Genomic DNA, 24,027 nt, shown 5'->3' with positions numbered 1-24,027 from the left:
CAGAGGTGTGACTCACTGGGCACCGTTCCACCATGTCAGGTAGCGAGGGATGGGGTGAGGCGCAACGGCTAGGAAAGAGAGAAAGAAGAGATTTGGAGGGGGAGGAGAGTTTGTTTTTAAAAGTGGTGAGGTAGTGCAAAGTTGGTGTGTGTATGTATATATGTATGTATGTGTGTGTGTGTGTGTGTGTGTGTGTGTGTGTGTGTGTGCGCCTGTCTAAGTGTGTGTGTGTGTGTGTTGTGTTGTGTGTGTGTGTGTGTGTGTGCGTGTGTATATGTGTGTGTGTGTGCGTGTGTATATGTGTGCATGTGTGTGCGTGTGTGTGTGTGGGAGGGGCGGTCAGAGAGTATGCAAAGAGGAGTGGAATGTACCGAGAGAAAAGAGTCGGTAAGCAGGAGGAGAGGGATGGAGGGAGGGAAGGGTTGGAGTCAACTTGATGAAAACATAAAAAGGAAGGGAAATTAATATTTCAGCAAATGGTTTCCGTCGCAAATTATGACCCCGCCTCGCTCTCTCTCCCACGCTTTACTAGTGTCTCTCTCTCTCTCTCTGTCTTGCTCTCTGCTTCCTTCCTCTGTCTTGCTCTCTCTCTCTCTCTCTCTAGTCTCTCTCTCTCTCTCTCTCTCTCTCTCTCTCTCTCTCTCATCTCTCTCTCTCTCTCTCTCTCTCTCTCTCTCTCTCTCATCTCTCTCTCTCTCTCTCTCTCTCTCTCTCTCTCTCTCTCTCTCTTCTCTCTCTCTCTCTCTCTCTCTCTTACTCTCTCATCCGAGCCCATTTACTGATGTGTTTATAATGCAAACCCGTCGATGAGACCGGTCCATGTCTTTGTAAATTCTCCTGTATTTAAAGTAGCTCAGGACCATTCATAACCACACACCTGCAACACACACACGCACATGCACACACACACACACACACACACACACACACACACACACACACACACACACACACACACACACACACACACACACACACACACACACACACACACACACAAACAAACACACTCACACAGATGCCAGTGACTGTCGGGTGAAGGAAAGAAGTATGGACGTGAGCAGCAGGATATGGTGAAGAGAGGGTTACTTGGCGCAGTCATGTGATCACAGGAGCTGTCAATCATCTGTCTCAGTGGCCCCTTAGGCAGGGGTTCTCCATGTTCATCTCAGCCAACACACACACACACACACACACACACACACACACACACACACACAAGAATGCACACACACACACACACCTCATCTGCCCAGTAGACAGACTCACACACAAACACAGGCAGACATGCACAAAGTCTTGGCTGATATCAGGGACATTTTGATATTTTTTCCAGTAGTGAGGCAGCGTACTGAAGGATATACTGCAACACTGCCTTAGGTTTAGGTCACCCCCGGACCCTTGCATAAACATTAAAGACACACACACACACACACACACATATTTGAGCTTTGACTCCTGTCCTCCGACGCGATGCGTTCTGTTTGCCCAGAGCCCAGTGTCTGTTTCCTGTTCGTCTTCCTTCTCCGTCTCTTCCCCAGCTTCCTGTCTTTTTCCCCCCTCTCTATGCCAATCCCGACCGCTTGTTATTGATGACCTCAGAACCTCAACGTTCTACGGAACACAGAAAACAAAACAAAAGGGAGGATCGACATCATTACAAGAGGTCCAGGGCCGTTTCTGCCCGTCCTCGCGCCCTACATCACATCCTTCTCGGGGGGGGGCCCCTGCCCCCCCCGACCCGCCATCGGACTTCTAAACCCCTTTCTCAAAGTCCATAAGTTATCAAATAAATACGATCAACTATATTTATGATAAAACACTTCAGGTGTGCATTATCTGGAGATGGTATGTGTGGTTGCATCTGGGCTGGGCTGTCGTCTGCACTCACGTCGATGGCAACGCAGCTCAGACCACATCGCCATCTAGCCGGTTCAACAGGTAGCGCAGTTGCATTCATCCCACTTGATTTCCAAGCCCTACATTAAGAAATATTCATGATTACGTATTAATGTATTTGTTAGGTCGTTATTATGTTAAATACATATTGGATATATCTGGGAAAAAAAACTAATTATGTGTGCAATGTCAACCAGCTGTATTTTTTTAATGCCCACATGAATGTACGTGTACATACAATAATGAATTCAAAACACAAAATAGAGCTGGTTGACGTAGCACAAATTGTGCTACGATGAGGCTATAAACGCAGATGATAAACTGTCAGAGCCATAAGAAGGCTAAAGTGCAATCCTTCCAGTGTGGGGTAATGCGACAAACTATGCATCACAATTTGCATACAATAACTGATACTAACATGTAAGTACACTTTGTTGGATTTCTAACACACTTTGCTAAGGTATTCTGGTTGGTGTTAATAAGGTTTTCTGGGTACTTCTGGTAGCAATGGCACACACACATCCACACATGTGTGGATGTGTGACAAAAGATGAATACAAGTTGGGAGTCCATATCCCTCCATGGCCTTTGTCTCATGTCTTGCCAGCATATGCCAGCATCTAAAGATTGTCGTAAAAACTACTCATAACGTGACGTGACTTTGCTCAATCACTAACGGCACAGTGTGCTGTTAGTGATTGAGCAAAAAAGTAAATCCAAAGTGAAGTAAGCTTACAGTGTTAATAATTATTCAGCAAAAAAATACCTTTACCACCTTAAAGGTTCAGGATTTGTCCCGCTTGTAGCCCGGGGGCCATTAGGCGTAACATACACCGCTTATATAGCTCTAAACTGCCATGAAACATAATGATATTGTTGACGAGACATCGCAATGCTTTAAGTCGAGTCGATTGTCACTCAAATCGTCTCCTCTGTGGTTCTCAGGTGACAAACTTTACAGAGCGAGCCTCCAGACCGCCCCCCCTTCAGGACACTTCCCCTGACGCAGGGGGGGATCACGGGAGCTTTGATATCGAGTGCTACATCCATAAACTCCTTTAGTTGTGTCTTAAACGCATCGTCGGCTAAAATCTTGGAAGGCATGCTGTGGCAACACCAACAGATTAGTACGTTTTTTTTTCTTTAAATCCAACTGTAATTAAAGTTGATGGAGCTGCTGGCACCCAATGCCGGCGTGTGCACGTGCACGTGAGCATCAGCCCTTTGTAGGCCGGCCTGATCCCGATCCCTGGCGGGGATGGTTGCTGAACTGATGACAGAGTCCCGGGCGGGAACGGAGCCATTCCGATGGATCGCTATCGGCCATCCCACCTGTTCCGGCTGGAATTTCCTCTCCTACCAGCAGGACGCATGCACACGCACAGCTCTGTTATGTCTAGCCCGCTGTTTATGTTTCTGCATGTGTGCACGTGACTTTGCATCTGTTACCAGGTGGACCGGGACCTTTGTGTGTTTGTGTATGAGTGTATGAGTGTCTGTGTGTGTACGCAAGTGTCTGTGTATGTGTCTGTTTGTGTGCGTATGCGCATGCACGTGTGTGTATGTAGGTGTGTGTGTGTAGGTGCGTGTGAGTGTGTATGAACTTGTGTGTGTGCGTGTTTGTGTGTGCACGGGTGTGTGTGTGTGTGTGTGTGTGTGTGTATGTGAGTGCAAAGGGGTGTGTGTCTCTTTGTGTTGTGTGTTTCAACATGTCTGCAACTTGCGGGAATCTTATAATCTGGAGCTGGAATATGTGCTCATGTCTGTGTCTGTCTCGTCCTGCTCCACTCTTTCTTTCTTTCTTTCTTCCTCCCCCCCTGCCTCCCCCTCTCTCTCCCCCCCTTTCTCTCTTTCCTTCCTTCTCTCTCCTCCCCTGCCATCCACCCCTTTCTCTCACTTCCTTAGTCCCTGACAGTTCTAATAGGTCCGGTGGATCAGGTTACATCCCTTGCCAATACAGGCAAACGTTCTCCCCCTTTTGCTCCGTCGCCCCTTTTTTCATCATTTGCTCCCCCACTCTCCCCCCACGTCTGCCTTATTTCCCCCCTCGAAATAAAACAAAATGCAGACACTACATGAGAGTATGGGGCAGACAACCACACACACACACATAGACTGACACATATACACACACACACACACACGCACACAGACGTACACACACACAGACGTACACACACACAGACTAATACACATGCACGCAGACACACACACACACACACACACACACACACACACACCGACATGCACGTACTGTCTCTGTAGGCCTCTCAGGTTGCTGACATTTTCCATTTCTGCGCATATAAAGTAATAATAATAATATTAGCGGGTGTGACAGAGCAAGGGTCCGCATGCTGCCTCTGCCAGCCTCCTATAAATATCCCCCATTTTGGGGGGAATCCGAGACGCAGCGCCGCAATTCAGTTTACACAGCTGAGGAGCATATGGATGAATCTCTCTCCCTCTCTCTCTCTCTCTCTCTCTCTCTCTCCCCCCTAATATCACTGGACGACCACTTGGACCACTAGCGTACCTCTTCTGTGTGTTGCCGTCCCCTTTCCTTTTCTTGTACGCCCCCCCCCCCCACCCCCCCCTTCATTCCTCCTCTTTTCTTTCCACCTCACCCTTCCTGCGTTCACTCCCTGCTGTGTGCCTGATTCTCTCTCTCTAGCTCTCTCTCTCTCTAGCTCTCTCTCTCTCTCTCAGACAGACACAGCGGTGTGACCCCACCTTCTCCCACACTGCAGTGGGGCTCCACGAGAAGCGGCCAGACAGACAGACAGACAGACAGACAGACAGACAGACAGACAAACACAGAAACAAACATGGTTTCTTCTTTTCAGAATTTTCATCTGCACCATGCTTTATTCGACTCTCTCTCTCTTTCTCTCTGACTGTCATATATATATATATATATATATATATATATGTGTGTGTGTGTGTGTGTGTGTGTGTGTGTGTGTGTGTAAATGTCTCTGTTTCTCTCGCTCTGTAAAAGTCTTTCCATGACTCTCTGTCTCCCTCTCTCACTCCACTCACATCTGCAGTAGTAATCAGAACTTATCTCCCCAAAGGGGGGCACCACACAAACATAGGTGAAGATACAGCTACATGTCGAGGAGAGAGCGAGAGCGAGAGCAAGAGTGAGAGACACACACACACACACACACACACACACACACACACACACACACACACACACACACACACACACACACACACACACACACACACACACACACACACACATTGGGACAGATAGGTGTTAAAAACAGCATGGCATGAGTCTATCTTTCTGTTAGTTAGTCTTGTCCGCCATCTAGTGGACGATCTGTGTCAATACAGCAAGACTCCAGACGTTTTTCTCTTGTTTTCGTTCCAGGTGAGTAGCGCACTATTGTTGCCTAGCAACATTTTGATTACATCATGCTTTGCCCTTGGGCCAGCAACGAACTCCCCAGACTCCCCCCCAGTCCACCAACACAGGACCTCCCCACGGGCCTCACCCCGCCGTTCCTCCCGATGTGACGCCAGTCTTTTTGTACGGTCGTGAGACCTCCCACAGACAACACGGGTCGTTCTTTCTGCGTGTGTATATTTGCTTTCAAAATTTCTAATTCAAAACAACGTGTTGAGGGGTTCATAATCATAGATTATTTTACGCAATTCTCAACCTTCAGCCGTATGCCCATATATCCTACAGGTGCAACAATCAATTCGCCAACCTCTTAAATATAGTGAGGAGGCCCATAGTGAGTATAGTAGCCGGTATCACGTCAAATGACGTGGGTAAAACAGGCTGCATGACGAAGAGTTGAAAACGAAACACTAAAGACGTAGCTTTTATTGTTTTATGTTAACAATACTTAGCCTACGATATACTGTCAATACTGGCATTAACAAATTTAATTCCAGCAGATGGCGCACTAACACCACAAACACAATAGGCCAGTCTACCGACCCTCAGGCGCACTATGACCCCAACCAGTCGTAAACCAGTTGTAAACCAGTCAGGCTTCTGCCCAGCCTACAGGTGCATCAGTTCGCCCACCTCTTAAAAGTATAGGTAGTAGGCCTAGCCTGTATAACCTCCAATGACGTGTAAGCACGCTACAGGACTGACAACTGAACAGACTATTCAGGGTGTTCACGGCGCATTTCCGGATAATACAGCCGCTCCCAGTGACGTAGGCCTACCTTGTTGGTCAAGTTTGACTACTAAACAATGGCCTGCGGTGATTCTTCCGGCGCTAGTTTAGCTCAGCGGTTACATCACATTCTCGAAACCTCTGCCCCGGCCATGCGGCTGGGGCGGATCGAACCGCGGGCGCTGTCCAGCGTTTTTGTATCAATGTTATTATTTTTGATAATTTAGCATTTATTTCGCAGAGGAACTCCCAAAAGCAAAACGTTAAGGCTATTTATTTACCACGTAAAGTCAATCGTGTAACATTGTTTCTATACGTATCAAACTTTAACGAATATCAAGACAATCGTGGGATTGGGTGAAGTTAAACCCTTAAAATCAGCCCAAAGAGAGTGCCCCTTGTGATGTGTATGCACAAATATACCAGCCCCGACATCACTTTCTATTGATGAACAATATTCTAAATTACAATTCTTCCTTTCCATTACTAACCCTCAATAAAGTTTAAAATGACCGCTAGGTGGCAGCATCATACCACAGTTGAAACCGAACGAAAGACTCCACGAGAGATTTTCATTCATTTTCATTTTACTCTCAATAAGTGAATGTAAAATGAACATCTCTACAGAAGGGGCAATGTATAGTCAATGATTTTCTACATCAATTGATATAAATTGTTTAATTATTTAACAATTAGTTATTTATTATTTAACTATTTATATATACAAATAGTTAAGTAATAAATAACTAATTGTCAAATAATTAAATATATCCGGAACCTTCTAGATTGAAACATTTGATAATCCAGACGTGTTTAAAAGCAGAAGCTCCCTTGTTTTCCCTTCCTACTTCCAATGGGTCTCCTTCGTATAGACGCCCCGAGTTGCCAATAGATGGCAGCATAAGATCACAAACACAAGTCTAAACTGGACTCTGTCTTATCTTATCCGGTACTGAGTTAAATGAGTCACTTGTTAGAGGGCAATCAGCAACCAACCATCAACATGTTCATGATTAGGCCGAATGCAGTTAATTTCTTTCAATCTTTCTTTCTATCTTCCATCCTTGGTTTTTTTCTTGTTGTGGTGGTTGGGATGTCGGTTGTGGACCATGGAAAGTCGTGTCCGTCCTCCCCCCCCCCCCCCATGGTGTCGACGCACGGCGACAGAGACGGACGGGTCTCGCGTAATGCTCCGTGTAATGCAAGGGAACGTGACATGTATCGGCACAGCCGGGTGCTACATTCAACGAAATGCTTTGGGGATTATTTATCATTCTTCTGTCGGAGGACGGTTGATCCCGGATAGTACTCCACACTAATCCCTTTCTACGTTAATTAAAAAAGACAGGGAACGCAACGGAACTGTGTGTGTGTGTGTGTGTGTGTGTGTGTGTGTGTGTGTGTGTGTGTGTGTGTGTGTGTGTGTGTGTGTGTGTGTGTGTGTGTGTGTGCGCGTGTGGGGGTTGTTGGTGAGGGTACTCGGTTGTGTTTTTTTTAGAAATGTAATCATTTCCGAAGAAGCTTAACCATCTGCTGGAGTTTAAGTCTGACAGCAGATCGTGTGTTTTCTGCTGTGTTTAAACCTGGAAATCGTAGGCTACTTTTTTTCTTAATGGTGTGACTGACTTGTGTTTGCGAGGGGTCGTTGCTTTAGGAACTGGGTCGGAAATCACATTACCGGGCCCCCCGTGAGGCGCTGTCGTCAGGAAGACACTTTCAGATTCCGAGCCACACGCTTTCATTAGAATGCGACTCGCGTCCGTCCACCGACGCGGGGTCGACTTCACGAGGGGGAGTCGCTGCGCCCCCGCCTCCCTGCGGTTCAAGGATTGTCTGTGTGTGTGACTGACCGGGATTAGTTGGGGGGGAAGATTAGATACGGACACACATGTGGCAGTCTCCTAAGAAACCAGTCTTCCAAACAATAACCGCTGCTCCCTGATCCACTGAGGTTATAGCGTAAACATCGTACACAAAACATGATACATATGCTGGAAATATTCAGGCAAGTCAACACCCCCCCCCCCCCCCCCCCCCCCACACACACACACACATCACAACAGCAGTAAATAACACACCTTTGTCATTTCCATTTAATTCAAACTAGAAAGCATGATTAAAGTCAAGCGCGATTACGGGTTTACAACGGTGCTTTTATGTTGATTGTGATGATACATCACAATCAACATACTCAGGGAAATCAAATTCGTGTAATGCGCCTCTGCCCGGGCCTATGTTTACAGGAGTCTACATCTTCCACTTATGATAATCACTGATCATTTTCTAAGCCTCAGAATGTATCATCAGCTCATTTAAAAGCCTATTAAAATTGTATACAGTGACCCCATCTCGAATTCTTTTTTATAAAGCTTAAATCGACGCGCCATGATTAATGAATGGGCTGTTTGTGAGACGTGGGCATTTAGCTTCAAAGGAGTCTCATTAAAAAGCTACGATCCCCACGAGCGCACTGGCCACGGGCCAGTGTAGGCCAGTGGAGGAGGCCAGTGTAGGAGGAGAGAACTGACATGTTTAGATCCTTACGTTGTAGGAAAAAAAATGTTAAATGTTTCAAAAGAATTTGGCATCAAATGTGAGTCAAACTTTATCTCTCACATGAAGGACGACTTTAAAGAGACGCAGGGAACATATTTGGTCTTTAATCTGGCCCCGGTGTCTGTGCCTTTGGCTGGATCCGATACGGTCAGACGTGAAAGCGTTAAACGTGTACTGTAATTATAGTGGCCCATTCCGGCGTCCGCCTCGTCCAATGCGGAGCTGCTATAAGCCACGTCCATCCCCTTCTATTGCGCGCACACGCACGCGCATGCCACACGCGCGCACGAAAGAAACACCTCCCCGCCAGCTTCCACTCTGGAAGAAATCAAACGGCGAGCCTTCCGCCGCTCACACACCACCGCGCCGCACGAGTAGAACAACAGAGGACAAGGAGAAGAGAGACACAGAGCACAAGAGAGCTAGAGAGAGAGGGAGAGAAAGAGAGAGACAGAGGGAAAGAGGGTGAAGGAGCGAACGAGAGAGAGAGAGAGAGAGAGAGAGGGGAAGAAAGAGAGAAAGAAAGAGACATTTATCGCCGTCTCCTCTCTTCAGTTTTCCTGAACAAGAGAAGTTGTTTGTTTCCAATTTAACGAGTCGGCAAAGTTACATCTCTCCATTTCTAGACATTATTTGGCCATTATTTGGACGCAAAGACATTAGACACAGAGCAGGCCAATACACAAAGCCCACTTTTTTTTTGTACGGCTAGTGATGTCAAGGAGATGCGTTTCTGGTTCCATTCATCGGTGAAGGCTTTTTACGCGCGGCTCTGAGATGGATCAAAGGCGCGCCAGGGACAGTTGGGCACCGGTCACGGGGATGGTGGTGTGTCTGCTGCTGTGTGCCTGTGTGGTGGACCTGGTTCTGGCGCAAATACGCTACTCCATACCGGAGGAGTTGGACCACGGGGCTTTCGTGGGGAACATCGCGGAGGACCTGGGCTTGGACGTGGCCAAGCTATCGGCGCGTCGGTTCCGTATAGTCTCGGGCGCCAAGAAGCAATATTTAGAAGTGAACTTGGAAAACGGCATTTTATTTGTCAACGAAAAGATAGACCGCGAGGATCTTTGCGAACGCAGCCCGAGCTGTTTTCTTCATCTACAAGTGGTGATTGAAAATCCACTAGAACTCTATAGAGTGGAAGTAGAGATTTTAGATGTAAATGACAACTCCCCGAGTTTTCCGTGGAGTGAGTTTAACATTGACATCACCGAGTCCGCTGCGCCCGGGTCTCGGTTCCCGTTAGAGAGCGCGCAGGACCTGGACGTGGGCACCAATTCTCTCCGCACATACCAGCTCAGCGCCAACCAGCACTTCGTGCTGAACATCCAAACGCGCAACGACGGGAGCAAGTTTGCGGAGCTCGTGCTGGACGTCCCGCTGGACCGGGAGCAGCAGAAGACGCACGAGATGGTGCTGACGGCCTTGGACGGAGGCTCGCCCGAACGCTCCGGGACAGCCAGAATAACCATCACCGTATTAGACGCCAATGACAACGTGCCTGTATTCGATCGATCCGTGTACAGATCGAGTCTTGTGGAGAACGCGCCCCGGGGCACTCTCCTCCTGAAACTAAACGCCACGGATTTGGACGAGGGCTCCAACGGCGAGGTGACCTACGCGTTCAGCGGGCACGCTCCGTTAAAGGTGCGCGAGTTGTTCAGCATCGACCCGTACACGGGCGAGATCCGCGTGAAAGGGGTCGTGGACTTTGAGAAATCGAGCGTGTTCGAGTTGTACGTGCAGGCCAAGGACCGCGGTCCGTCGGCGGTGGCCGTTCACAGTAAGGTGCTGGTCGACATTCTCGACGTGAACGACAACGCGCCCGAAGTCATCCTGACCTCCGTCTCCACGCCCGTGCAGGAGGACGCGCCACCGGGCACGGTGATCGCCGTGATCAGTGTCATGGACCGGGACTCGTTGGAGAACGGAAACGTGGACTGTCAAATCCCCAGCAATGTGCCCTTTCAACTCCACTCCTCCTTCAAAAACTATTACACTCTCGTGACCAGCGAGTTCCTGGACAGGGAGTCGGTGTCCGAATACAACATCACTCTCACGGCCCGAGACCTGGGGTCACCGTCTCTGTCCACGAGGAAAACCATCCTCGTCCAAGTGTCTGACATTAATGACAACCCCCCGCGCTTCGCCCAGCCCTCCTACACAGTCTATGTGACTGAGAACAATGCCCCGGGCGCTTCCATTTGCTCCGTGACCGCGTTCGACCCTGATTCCAATCAGAACGCCTATTTGTCTTATTCCATTCTGGAAGGTCACATCCAGGGCATGCCCGTGTCCACTTACGTCTCCATCAACTCGGACAACGGCAACATCTACGCCCTGCGCTCCTTCGATTACGAGCAGCTCAGGAACTTCCAGATCAAGGTCCAAGCCCAGGATGCGGGTTTCCCGCCTCTCAGTAGTAACGTCACCGTCACTGTCTTCGTTTTGGATCAGAACGATAACGCGCCGGTCATCGTATCTCCGCTACCCAAAAACGGCACCGTGGCCACGGAGGTGGTCCCGCGGTCAGTGGACGCTGGGTATCTGGTGGGCAAAATCACGGCGTTAGACGCAGACGCTGGGCAGAACTCCCGCTTATCTTATCAGGTGTTACAAGCCACCGACCCGGGGCTCTTTAGCGTGGCTTTATACACGGGGGAGATTCGGACTATACGCCGTTTGGTGGAAAAAGACACGACAAGGCAGAGGCTTGTGATACTAGTGAAGGATAACGGGCAGCCACCGCTCTCCGCCACCGTGTCGATCCTCCTCACGGTGGTGGACAGCGTGCCCGAGTCGCTGTCGGATTTCGGGGACCTCACGCTCAGCCCACAGCCCCCCTCTAACCTCGCGTTCTACCTAATCGTGTCCCTGAGCACCATCTCCCTGATCTTCCTGGTGACCATCATCATCCTGGCCGTGGTGAAGTGCTACAAGGACCGGGAGACCCTCAGCGGGTACAGTCTCCCCCCGCTGGCTTGCTGCTGCTGCGCGGGCTTCCAGCCGGACCCCCCGCCGGAGGTGTTCAAGAAATCCAACATCAACCTGCAGATTTCCACCGCGGCCAAAGTGCCCACGAACTGCATGGAGGTCAACGGCAACAGCAGCCTCTCCCAGTCCTATTGTTATAAAGTGTGCCTGACCCCAGAATCGGCTAAAAGTGACTTTATGTTCCTCAAGCCGTGCAGCCCCAGTAGCGCGCCGCGGAACAACGAAGCGAAGAGCGCGGACAACTCGTGGAACGCGCAGGGCCGAAGTTCATCCGTGAACAACGGATCGACCACCCCGAACGAGGTACGGTGGCATCAGCCTCATCTTTAAATTAAAAATAAATAAATATTGACTCAGGCTCACGGAATATCCCGTCTCAAAGAAGTTCAGGATGCCGTGTTCTATGAAGGTCAAATCAAAGAAGCGAGATTGACTTAATTTTAATAATAATAAGAAAACGCTTACTTCTTTTCACTCCGATTCTATTAGATTTTCAACCATATCCACCCCCTTAAACCGTATCTATCAGCACTATATAGCACACTATGATATGCAGTGATTCTGAATAATATCTATAATTGACTTCAGGGCAAATACAACTACAAATAACAATTCAATCGTTCTGATAATAAAGGCCTACATTATTTAGTTCTTCCATTGGTGTTCTCGTGAGACCCTTGGAACGCTATTCAGCAGATCGCACAGTGTTCATCAAAGACAACACTGTTCTCGCCTGAAACCAATATCACTGACGAGTTTGGTGTACAAGTCAAGGTTATGTGCGTCCCATGCAAGGTGAACCAGATTTCTTTGATTTTATCTGGCATTTGTGTCGATTCCCCGAGCCCCGATCTCTTCTTCCTCCCCTTGTTTCAAAATAAAGACGGGCTATGGAACGGTCAACCTCACTAACTACGCCTCAAGGGCACAGACATGAGCGAGTCATTGTCCTCCACACAATGTAGAGAGAGAGGAAGAGAGAGGGAGGGAGAGGGGGAGGGAGAGGGAGGGAGAGGGGAGAGAAAGGGGGAGAGAGGGGGGGCGAGAGGGAGAGGGTGTGTGAGAGAGAGAGAGAGAGAGAGAGAGAGAGAGAGGGGGGGGGGAGGGGGAGGGGGGAGAATGGAAGAGGGAAAGGGAGAGAGAAAGAGAGAGATAGAGCGGGAGAGAGAAAGAGAGAGATAGAGCGGGAGAGAGATAGAGAGGCAGAAGAGGGGTGTGAGAGAGAGAGAGAGAGAGAGAGAGAGAGAGAGAGAGAGAGAGAGAGAGAGAGAGAGAGAGAGAGAGAGAGAGAGAGAGAGAGAGCAGGTCCATTATTGATGAAAAATGGCAAAGGGTCGGATTGGGCAGACAGGGGACAAGAACGGAAGGAGGAGGGGCAGCGGTTGTGTGTGTGTGTGTGTGTGTGTGTGTGTGTGTGTGTGTGTGTGTGTGTGTGTGTGTGTGTGTGTGTGTGTGTGTGTGTGTGTGTGCGCGCGTGCGTGTGGGGGTTGTTGGTGAGGGTACTCGGTTGTTGAAAAGACCTGACTAGAACGTGGCGAGCCTGTAGATTGGCCCAATGTTGAGCTGGCCTGCCCTGAGTGAGACTCAGCCTCGCGTTCGCCGAGATGAATATACATACATAGAGAGAGAGAGAGAGAGAGAGAGAGAGAGAGAGAGAGAGAGAGAGAGAGAGAGAGAGGCGAGACCGTTAGCATGTGCGTATTAGTCACTGTCACCACGTCAAGGCCAATGCAAAGAGACAGCGAGTGAATCTGGGGTACCGTCATCCACCCGGCAGACAGAGAGAGGTCACCAGCGCGCACTCCCGTGACCACGTACTGAGAACATTTGAGGTCACGGCGATTGTTACCCCCGCGGCTAGATCCCTCCAGGGGAGACGTTCTGGACGTTAATTGCTTCCTTGGGACGGCCCAGCAGTGTATATAAGGATCCTCCATCCTCCCATAAGTCGCGTTGAGACTCTAACAGCAATAACCAGGTCTCCAATAGCACATGCAGTGCCAGTGGATCATCAGTGGATCATCGTTGCCTGCGCGTGGATCGTTGCCTGCGCGTGTAGGCCTAATGCGTGAGCGGTGTAACTTCCAGAAGTTCCAAGTGAGCTGTCCTACTTGCCAAAAGAAAGCTGCAAGGACTACAAACTTGAGGCAGCCCTCGTGCGACTTTTAATTAAAAAAAGCTTGCTCGAGGAGCATAAAGCAAATATTAATGGAAGAATGATGCATAAATTCCACAAAACAATTACGTGGATACTTTTCTTAATTTCCTCCTTGGCACGCTTTCCTTTGAAGATTAAAATCGTGTTTCGTTTCATCCCGGTGGGGTTTTAATTGGTTTTTTGTGCGTAGCTGGCGAGGAACGCATTTAGAATACCGATGCTAATAATACGCTTACGTCGCATTCTCCGTGTTAACAACTCTAAGTAAATTAATAGAGCGTGAAATACATATGAGACACAAACCGAAATTAATTCCACTCGAGAACTCTATTTCACCCCCCGTGTGACAGGCCCTCCCTGGTGCACGCTGTGTGGTGAGACTGGTATCCAACTCCGACGGCTCCAGGTTGAAGCCAGTTAAACCTGTATGCCAGCCATCCACAGGGAGCAACGGCTTTCTCTGAAATCGTTAGAACGCGAATCAGCAACGATTCACTGGTGATAAACATGAAGAACCCGACTCTATTACATTTCCCTCCTTAATGGTCCTAGGTTGCAGATTAGAAAACTTAAAAGTAAAAAATTGAATGCTTTAATTGAGTTACGTTTCAAGTACGCTGCGGGGAACTAAACTCATTTCATTATTTTCTTTTTTTTTCAGCTCAAGCAGCCAAACACAGACTGGACACTGACGAAAAATCAAAACTCCAATTCCATTAAAAGGTATACCACTAAAAAAACAATTGTTTAATTGTGCCAAAGGTATACGCATGGGTACAATGTGAACCAAGGCTAATTATGTGTATTCCCCTGCAGCTATAACTCTATAAACATGGATGGCACGCTGATGCGCAAGGCCATGCATGCAGACCCAGAGAACTATGTGAGCTCCATGGCCCCTGGGCAGTACTGGACCTGGGGAAACCACATGAGGGGCGGAGGGAAAGGTACGCGGGGCCAGATCTCCCCACCAGCAAACAACCTCTGGGTGTAAACCCCCATCACCCATCCTCAATTAAGAGGAACGCCTGTGTACCGACTGTAATGTTTCCCAGTGGTAGATCACTATCTATTATGTGACATCCCATCTCGTTACACACACAAAAATATATTTTGAAGATATCCTGCACATTTTCTATTTACTTTTTTATTTGATATTGATTTCATGCTGCTGGTGCCCCATGCTGTACTTGCCCCGCACTGTACTAAAGTAAAGTTAGAACAAGGGTGGCCGTGAAGGTCCAAAGACCCCCTCGAAGCACCACCGTCCCCCCCGGAAATCCCAGAGAAGCTCAGCAGCACGTGAGTGACCCTGCTTCTTCTGCCCCCCCTTCCCCCGCTAACTCCGACACTCATCTCCCAAAACAGACAACAAGATGTCCGCCGCCGCCGTGCCCGCCGTCCCCGCCCGCTCCTGGACCCCCCGCTGCACCCCGCCGCCCCAGCAGCAGCAGCAGCCCCCCCTGCCCCCCCCTCCCCCACCCCCACCCCCACCCCCACCCGCACCCCCACCCGCACCCCCACCCGCCCCCCGACTACCAGCACAACGTGTACATCCCCGGCACACCCTCTGGGTTCTGCACCCTGAGGCCCGTGGTGCACCGCAGTGAGCTGGACGTGCGCAACGCCTTCTCCACCTTCGGCAAGAAGAGACGGCTGCAGATGTCACCCCAGGGCGAGGCCGCCGTCATCAACAACGACCTGTACAATGACTAAGCCACGGGGGGTTGGCTGCTCAACGCACGCGCACAGCCCTCAGGGCTGCGGCAGACCGGGGTAGGGTGGAGTGATCCATCTGGTTACTGCGACCTTCATGAAATAAGGAGGAGGAAGGAGAAGAAATGGGAAAGAAAGGTGTTGACTTTTTCTGACTTTGGTTCAGTGTTAGTGGACTCACGAAGCGAGCAAACCAAGGACGTTTCAGGGGGAGCCGGACAATGGACTCCTGCAGAGATGGAGAAACAAACTCTGGTGGCGCCATTTTTATATGGTTGGCATATGTGTACATCTTACTCTTCTCGTCCTCCTCTTGTAATTCTTATTATTTAGACAATCACGTTGAAGCGGTTATTGATTCCATTCATCTTCATGAATTTATATTTTTTTATAAAAACACAAAATGGAAATGTTTTCTTTTGATTGAATATGTTTCAGAAGGTGTGCATATTAAAGGATATCATGTAATCATATGTAATATGCAAGATGCCGTTGACACATGCAGTTTTAACGGGGTGGGGCGGTAGTCATCAACAGCCATGTACTGGACCATTTTCTGAAAATAAAGTATTTTTTTCTGAAATGTAGATTTAATACATTGCCATGCACGAACACACACACACACACACACACACACACACACACACAAACACAAACACGAACACACACACACGGTAGGCCTATATCTATATACATTCACTAAGTTCACTATATTTTATAATCTTGAGTCAACAATTTAAGGCCAACAAAAGTTAGTTTCATCAGTTATTTTGCCTTCGTAAGCTGTTTTCCGTGTTGAGGAATAAATATTGCAAAATGCTAAGATATGCTAATTGGACTGCGCGCATTTCCATTTGCCCAGAGAGAATACAGAGAGTTCATTAACTGAACAAACAGAGCCTTCTCTCCTGAAATATCACTTTAATTAAAACCATGAAAATGAATACTAGCAGTCAGGTGTGGAGGGGGGGGGGGGGATCAGTTAAAATGCCACACCTGGATGCCATTTTGGGCATATGGCCTCTTTCTCTGTGACCTTTCACGTTGAGGAATGAGAAAGAGGGAAAAAAAAAAACCCTGATTATAATCAAGTGAGGTAGCCTAATTAGGTCGCACGCATGAATCACACAGAGGATTATTCTGTTAATAACCAAATGGCTCCCCCTCAGAGAGAAGGGAGCCACTTGTTCTCTGAGTGAAGGCGGATCCATAGGGAGCCGTAGGAGGATGAAGGAGCTGGATTTATCGGCAAGTCCACTTACTTTCAGACGAGCAAGGGTACTTGCTATTTCCCTTTCAGGGAGACTATGAGGAATATAATATGCCCTGTTCTGTGCGGAACCTGGAACAGATTAGCGTCTTTCTTTTTTCCATTCATGAATATGCCTAAATAGGCTTAATGTAAACGTTTGTTTCATCAAGAAATGGTGGTGTCTTAGAAAAATAGGAAAGGTTCAAATGAAGGTCGTCAGTATCATTTTGAGACAGTGCTCGACTCATAGGAACCAGTCCCGTCTATCGTCCGCGACATGCCGGTCCACGGTGGGAGCTCTCCTTCCCCCTGGTGCTGAAATGTCGGACCACTGACCAGCCATTTGTACTGCAATTTACACGTTCAACCACCAGGGGGCGTCCGTAGAACGTGTGTATTGCATTGGTTATACATTATAATGAAGGAGACTAATGCCTTATAAGTGCAGAAAAAAAGCACAAAAAATATTCAACTACATTAGATATCAAGGGAAGTCCCACACTGAACAGGTATGTGACTCCAATAAAGTATGGAGGTGCCCAATGTAAAAAGGCTACATTTCTAACATTAACCATTACCTTGAATTGTAATCGTCGTTAAACTGGGTGAAAAAATATCACTTTTGTTGAAATGCTATTACAGCCATTAATATGTATGAAGGTATGGTAAACAAACATTATGAGAGCGACAGAGAAGGAAACAAATTATAAATCGTCAGCAGAGGGCGTCAGTGGGTCATAATATTTTTGAAGAGTTGGATTTGCTCTACATTGCCATGACCAGTGTACTTAAAACATTTTTACCTTTACCGTCTTTAGATAATTACTGTGAAGCATAACAATGCATGTATATTTCTGTAGGCCTATTACATTATGGTCAATAGAAAAAATATAACGCAAAGTAGGCCTACGTCTTTATAAGACATTAAATGGACGTCATTTGCACACTTAAATATATATTTTTTGTTGTTGTTTTACTTTACGTAGGCCTTTATCTGAAATGCAATGATACAATAAGGAATACAATAAATCAATGTGGTATCATAAAATCCATACGACAATCTTAAGGGATAAACACAAGATGTTTGTACATTGTCCATCTTGTGTTTTTGAACAACATACCTACGACGAATTTACATTAGAAAGTCAATTCTGCCCTCTAGAGGTTAAGGGTGGAAAAATAAGATACTTTTTTTTAGAGAAATTCCCTCTTTTTACCTTGTTTCATTGTCCAGCTAGTATTTATATTAAAATAATCTATAAATGGGTTCTAGTCCAAAATGAGTTGTCAAGGGCAGAGAAGTGAACATCATTTTTGAAGCTACTGTTAGAATTTTTTTTTCACAAAGACTAGATTTCCTAAATGAGGAAATAAGAGGATAAATAGATTCATGACCAACAGGAAAAATGCATATATCTATAGTCGGCCTATAAACATTTGCACACATCGGCATGAATTTCAGGAACATAATATTATTCTTAATCTGTTAATATGTCCCTAATGTCCCTATGCAATGTCCCTATGGAACTTTACTAACTCAAACTTCAGTGTGTCAAAATCTTGGTCTATGCTCAGTGCTCTGTGTTGTCTTTGGACCAGCAAGCCCCCCCCCCCCCCCCCCCCCCTTATGAGAGGACTCACGGAGCGAGACTATAAAAACTGCTTACCAAAGTTGGAAAAGCAGGTATTCTGCCGACCAGCTCGGCTATTGTATTGCTTTTTCAAAAGGTCAAAATAAAAGTCTTAAACTTTATTCTGTGGTTTCCTGATGTCTTTCCTTATTAGGAATGAAGTGTTGTATTTTCCACACTACATTCCACTTCATCCAACAGTCATTAATACAACCTGTCCATTACACTAATACATCTAGGCCTACTCAATGTTTACATCTTAGCTTCTAAAACAAGAATGCAGAGGCTCCTAGCATGGCTGCTCCTTGCTCCCAATGTTGGGACTATAGAGTGGTTGCGTGGTCCACCATCAACTGCAACTCTCTCTCTCTCTCTCTGAGAGAGATAATTTCATTGTAAATGGTAAATGGTCCTCATTTATATAGCGCTTTCATCCAAAGCGCTTTACAGTGTTGACTGACATTCACCCATTCATGCACACATTCACACACCAACGGCGGAGTCAACCACACAGGGCGACAGCAAGCTCGTCAGGAGCAGCAGACACTCGGCTAGGAGGAGCCGAGGATCGAACCAGCAACCTACCTCCTGAGGTAACGCCCCCCCCTCCCCCCCCCCCCCCTTATTGTGAGAAGAAATGAGAACATCTCTTTCAAGTTGATTGCACCTGCCTCTGTATTTAGATCTCCATTTAGATTTTAGAACATCCCAGTCTCCTTTCTGACCAATCAGAGCATCTCTGCTGGTTCTGGGAATCCATCTTGCCTGTCAGTCAAAGGTGGACGCATGCAACACTTCAGACTGTTCATGGGCAGAGAGGGAGAGGACTTGTTTCTGTTGTTTACTTTGAAATCTTACGTTCTTGCTCTTTTATGCTCTCGTTACATCGCCAGAATAGTACAGGCATCACCTTTAATACATTTATTACAATAACTTTCATTCATTTTCGGGTGAAAAGCCTATCTTTGAAAAGCTTGATTTAACGTGTCAGTCCCCTCACCATGTGCACATCTCTGTTCAGACGACTGTGATGACGTCACACCAATGAAAAGAATACTGAAAGAGAAGCACCCATGTAGCAATGAAAAGAAAAAGGAAAAATGCGGCTTATATTCTTGTTGGAACGCAGTGCCAAAATTAAACGTCCTTGTTCATCTTTTCCTGACCTCACCCTTAGATGTTTGTTCTAGTGCCAGTTCAGTCACATGGTGTCACTGTTCACCACTAAATCAACCAGATTCATGACGGTTTCGAAAACACACCCATTCAAAGAGGCAATGGAACGGCACGCACACAATACAGCGGTAGTATATATTTTTTACGATTGGGTAAAAAGGTAGTCTGCCGGCTTACTATATGCATACAGGAAGAAACGTTTCGAGTCGGTGGTGCAATTAAAACAACGGCTTTCGGAAACAATATCCTTTTCGTAAGGATGCAAAAGGGAAGCATTTCGCCAGCTTTCTTCGCTGTCTTTGTCCTAAGTGGAATATGGCCCGCTGCACTGGGCGTGACGAGGTACTCTATACCGGAGGAGCTGGAGAGAGGCTGGGTTGTGGCAAATATTGCGGCAGATTTGGGACTGGAGGCGGGAGGTCTGGCCCAACGGGAGGTAAAACTTGATATTTTCCACAATAAAAAATATTTAGATGTTAACAAAAATACAGGAGAGCTCTATATCATTGAGAAAATGGACAGGGAAAACCTTTGTCCAACTAAGACCACGACCTCTTGTTTTCTTAAGCTGGACGTGATAATAGAGAGTCCGTTACGCATTTTTAACATCGAACTGGAGATTAAAGACATAAACGATAACGCTCCCCACTTCAGACGGGACAGGGTAGAACTGGACGTGTCCGAGGCGGCCACACCAGGAGAGAGATTCTCGCTGCCCAATGCTGTCGACCCAGACGTTGACGTGAACACTATAAAGACATACAAACTCAGCGTCAGCGAGCAATTCACGATAGAAATACAAACGGGTAGCGACGGAACGAAGTACGTGGACCTGGTGCTGACCAAAGCTTTAGACAGAGAACAGCGGGCCGTTCACCACCTCGTCCTGACCGCAGTGGACGGCGGAGTCCCGGTGCGCTCAGGCACCGCTAACATCATAGTTCGGGTACAAGACACAAACGATAACGCCCCACATTTCGACAAGCCGATGTATACAATCAACATGACAGAAAATACACCTATTGGTACCCGAGTGGTTAAATTAAACGCAACGGATCTCGACGATGGTGCAAATGCGGATATAATCTACTCGTTTACCCTGTACACATCAGAGAAAACACAAGATGTCTTTTCTTTGAACCCGAGCACCGGGGAGATAACGGTGAGGGGTACTATTGATTATGAGGACATGAAGTTCTATGAGATGCACGTGGAGGCCAAAGACAAGGGACTGCATCCGTTACAGGGGCAGTGTAGAGTGGTCGTCCATGTGACAGATATGAATGACAATCATCCGGAGATCACCATCCAATCGGTTAAGAGCACGGTCAGTGAGAATACACCAGTGGGCACGGTTATAGCCCTTGTTGGAATAAGCGACAAAGACACCGGAAATAATGGCAAAGTAAGCCTAGCCATCCATCAACCGCATCAACCATTTATTCTCAATAAGTCGTCAGAAAGACCCGACCATTACGAGCTCATAGTATCGGAACCTTTAGACCGCGAACGCCTCGCCGAATATGACGTCACGTTAATTGTAACGGATTCTGGGGTGCCCGCTTTATCCGATAATGAAACGATATCAGTACATTTACTCGACGTCAATGACAACGAGCCACAGTTCTCCCAGTCGTTTTACACTATACGCGTAACGGAGAATAATGCGCCTGGATCGTTGTTGAGTTCCCTCACTGCAGTTGACCCAGACCTCCATGAAAACCAGTATCTAGTGTATTTCATCATAGAGAGGGAGATAGCCAACACCTCCATGTCCATGCTGTTCTCCATTAGCCCAGAGAATGGTCAACTCTTTGCTCTGAAGACGTTTGACCATGAGATTGAGAAGGAGTTTCTTTTCCACATTGAGGCCAGAGACTCTGGTGTTCCTCCACTCAGCAGTAATGTGACTGTCCACATCATTATTGTGGACCAGAATGACAACACTCCAGTCATAGTGTCTCCATGGCGCGCTCACGGCTCAGTGGTGGAGGAGAAGATCCCCAGATCCACCGATAAAGGCTCTCTGGTTTCCAAGGTGATTGCTATCGACGGTGACTCTGTGTTGAACTCAAGGATTACCTACCAGTTTCTACAGGTGACGGACGCCACCTTGTTCAGTCTGGACCAGTACAACGGAGAGATCCGGACCATGAGAATGTTCAGTTACAGAGATCCCCGTCTCCAACGGCTTGTTGTGGTTGCCAAGGACAACGGAGAGCCCGCCCTCTCTGCTACCGTTACCATCAAGCTGTCCACAGTGGAGACCGCGGTCAAGGCCTACTCGGACATGACCGAAGTGCCCCTGGAGTACGACATCTTTTCAGACTTAAATCTGTATCTGGTCATCGGCCTGGGCTCGGTGTCCTTTCTCTTGTTGATCACCATATTGGTCACCATCGTTCTCAAGTGTCAGAAACCCAAGGCCAGCAAAGCTGCTCCTCCCTGCAGGAACAGTTTGGTCAGTGAGAGGAACTCTTTTGCAGATTCCACTCTGGTGTCCAACGATGCCTACTGGTACAGCATGTTTCTAGCGGAGACCAGGAAAGGAAAGCTGGTGGTTAGACAGCCAGCGCCAAAGGGCTCCAGGTACATAGTGTCCAGTTTACCACGGAGCACTGGCCTCACAGAGACGAGCGGCTCAGCACCCTCCACGCTGCAGGTGAGGACTGCGTCCAACTATTCATGTGTTCATAGTGGTGATTTCTAACATACATTGTAGCTCTTCAAACCATTTTATCCATTTCATTTTTGAAAATAATCAATATCATTGAGTGTTTGACAACCGAAACTTCACTTTTTAGTTGTTCAAAATAAATGACACTAAAGGAAAAGACCACAGTTACGTGCTATAATCAAAGAACATTTATTTATTATTGATAATAGCATTATTTCCGTTCGCTTTGTTGGACGATTGTATGGGAAAGTGTGACTTTGAAATCAAGTGAGGTTTTATTGAATACAAGAACGGAAACACAATTTCGAGTAGAATCTGTGAGGATGTACCTACATGCATCATGTTCATTGCGTGTAGAGTCGCTGTTCACCATTTGAACACGTCTTATGAGCTCACAGTCACCGCTGCTCTTCCTCAGAGTGGACGCCACGAGCTGCGCAAGTGAACAGCTCCCGGTGCTAGAATTGGGATGAGGACTATTTGGTTGTTTTGGGCGAGATCTCTGGCATTGATGGGAGGATATTATTTTTATGCATTACATCATTACATTATTACATTATGCAGGACATCAATGAAGACTGCATCAAATAATTATTGTATTATTCTGATTAACTGTAATAGATAAGTACTTTACATATTTTTTTAATTGTCCTCAGGTGAGAACTTCGATTGCAAAGTATATTTTGATTCCACTCAAATTCATATATTATAATTAAAAAAAGAAAATACTTGATTAATGTTTAATTCATAATATTGTTATACTACAGTGAGATGTATTTCTTGAGGGCAAAGTGGCTGATGTAGTAGGCCTACGGCATGTGGCGCTGTTGTTTCGTTCAAAGGCTCAAGTAGCCTCTCCTTTCATTTTCAAATTGTCAGCCCCTTCGACTGCAGCGATGCTTGCAGGTTTGGCAGAAGGACGGGACATATTGTGATTAATACTTTTTCAGCAGATGTATTGTATTCGGACGAACAACGAACACAAACTGTAAAACGGGGACATATAGTTGTTTTTTCAAATTAAATATACCTCGATTGAATTAGGCTCAACAAGAAATGGATTCGCATAGGCCTACAACGATGAGACAAAGGTATGTCTGGAACCCAATAATTTTGTTCGCTCTTTGGCAATTATCAAATGCAGTGACTCATTATTCTATATCCGAAGAATTGAAAGAAGGATCCGTTGTTGCCAATCTGGCCGCAGATCTGGGCATGGATGTGGAATCGCTCAGTGAAAGAAAGATGCGCCTGGATATTGTGGCGAACAAAAAATATTTTGACGTGAACAAAGAGACTGGCGAGCTGTATATTGTGGAGAAAATCGACAGGGAACACATCTGCCAAGCAAAAACATCTCCGTGCTATCTGAAACTAGAGGTCATACTTGAAAATCCCGTACGAATATTTAATATTGAATTAGAAATTTTGGATATAAACGACAATGCTCCACAATTCCGACGAGACTCAATACGTTTGGACATAGCCGAGTCGACGTCAGCAGGGGAAAGATTTTCCCTGAGCAATGCAGTAGACCCCGATGTTGGATCGAACTCAGTCAAAACGTACTATTTAAGTGAAAGCGAACATTTTAATATCGAGGTACAAACTGGGAGGGATGGGTCAAAGTTTGCTGAATTAATCTTGAAAAAGGCTTTGGACCGAGAGAAGCAGGCCGTTCATCATTTAGTTCTCAGCGCCGTTGACGGCGGTACACCGACCCGCTCCGGTACTGCCAGCGTGATTGTTCATGTCCTGGACATTAACGACAACACTCCTACCTTCCACAAGGAGGAATATAACATTAAGGTCATGGA

The 24,027-nt window shown here is 47.0% G+C and overlaps 2 protein-coding genes across 2 annotated transcripts; both read left to right on the top strand.

The window, feature by feature from the left end:
- Window positions 1–9,380: 9,380 nt before the first annotated feature.
- On the top strand, window positions 9,381–15,474 carry LOC311344740 (protocadherin-10; the record flags this gene model as incomplete). The annotated part of the gene is made up of 5 exons (XM_084469090.1): window positions 9,381–11,903; window positions 14,109–14,164; window positions 14,575–14,705; window positions 15,127–15,158; window positions 15,301–15,474. 5 exons carry the CDS (start codon window positions 9,381–9,383, stop codon window positions 15,472–15,474), a joined length of 2,916 nt encoding a protein of 971 aa, XP_084325216.1.
- A 4,318-nt stretch (window positions 15,475–19,792) lies between these two features.
- pcdh2a1 (protocadherin 2 alpha 1) lies at window positions 19,793–22,655 on the top strand (the record flags this gene model as incomplete). The annotated part of the gene is made up of 3 exons (XM_084469089.1): window positions 19,793–19,969; window positions 20,102–22,195; window positions 22,629–22,655. The coding sequence occupies 3 exons, from the start codon at window positions 19,793–19,795 to the stop codon at window positions 22,653–22,655; spliced, it is 2,298 nt and encodes a 765-aa protein (XP_084325215.1).
- Window positions 22,656–24,027: the final 1,372 nt, after the last annotated feature.

The sequence above is a fragment of the Micromesistius poutassou genome, assembly GCF_964030765.1.
Source record: "Micromesistius poutassou genome assembly, chromosome: 6".
In the NCBI taxonomy this organism is placed as follows: Eukaryota; Metazoa; Chordata; class Actinopteri; order Gadiformes; family Gadidae; genus Micromesistius; species Micromesistius poutassou.
The sequence above is the reverse complement of the archived record's forward strand: the minus strand, read 5'-3'. Positions and strand labels throughout refer to the sequence as shown.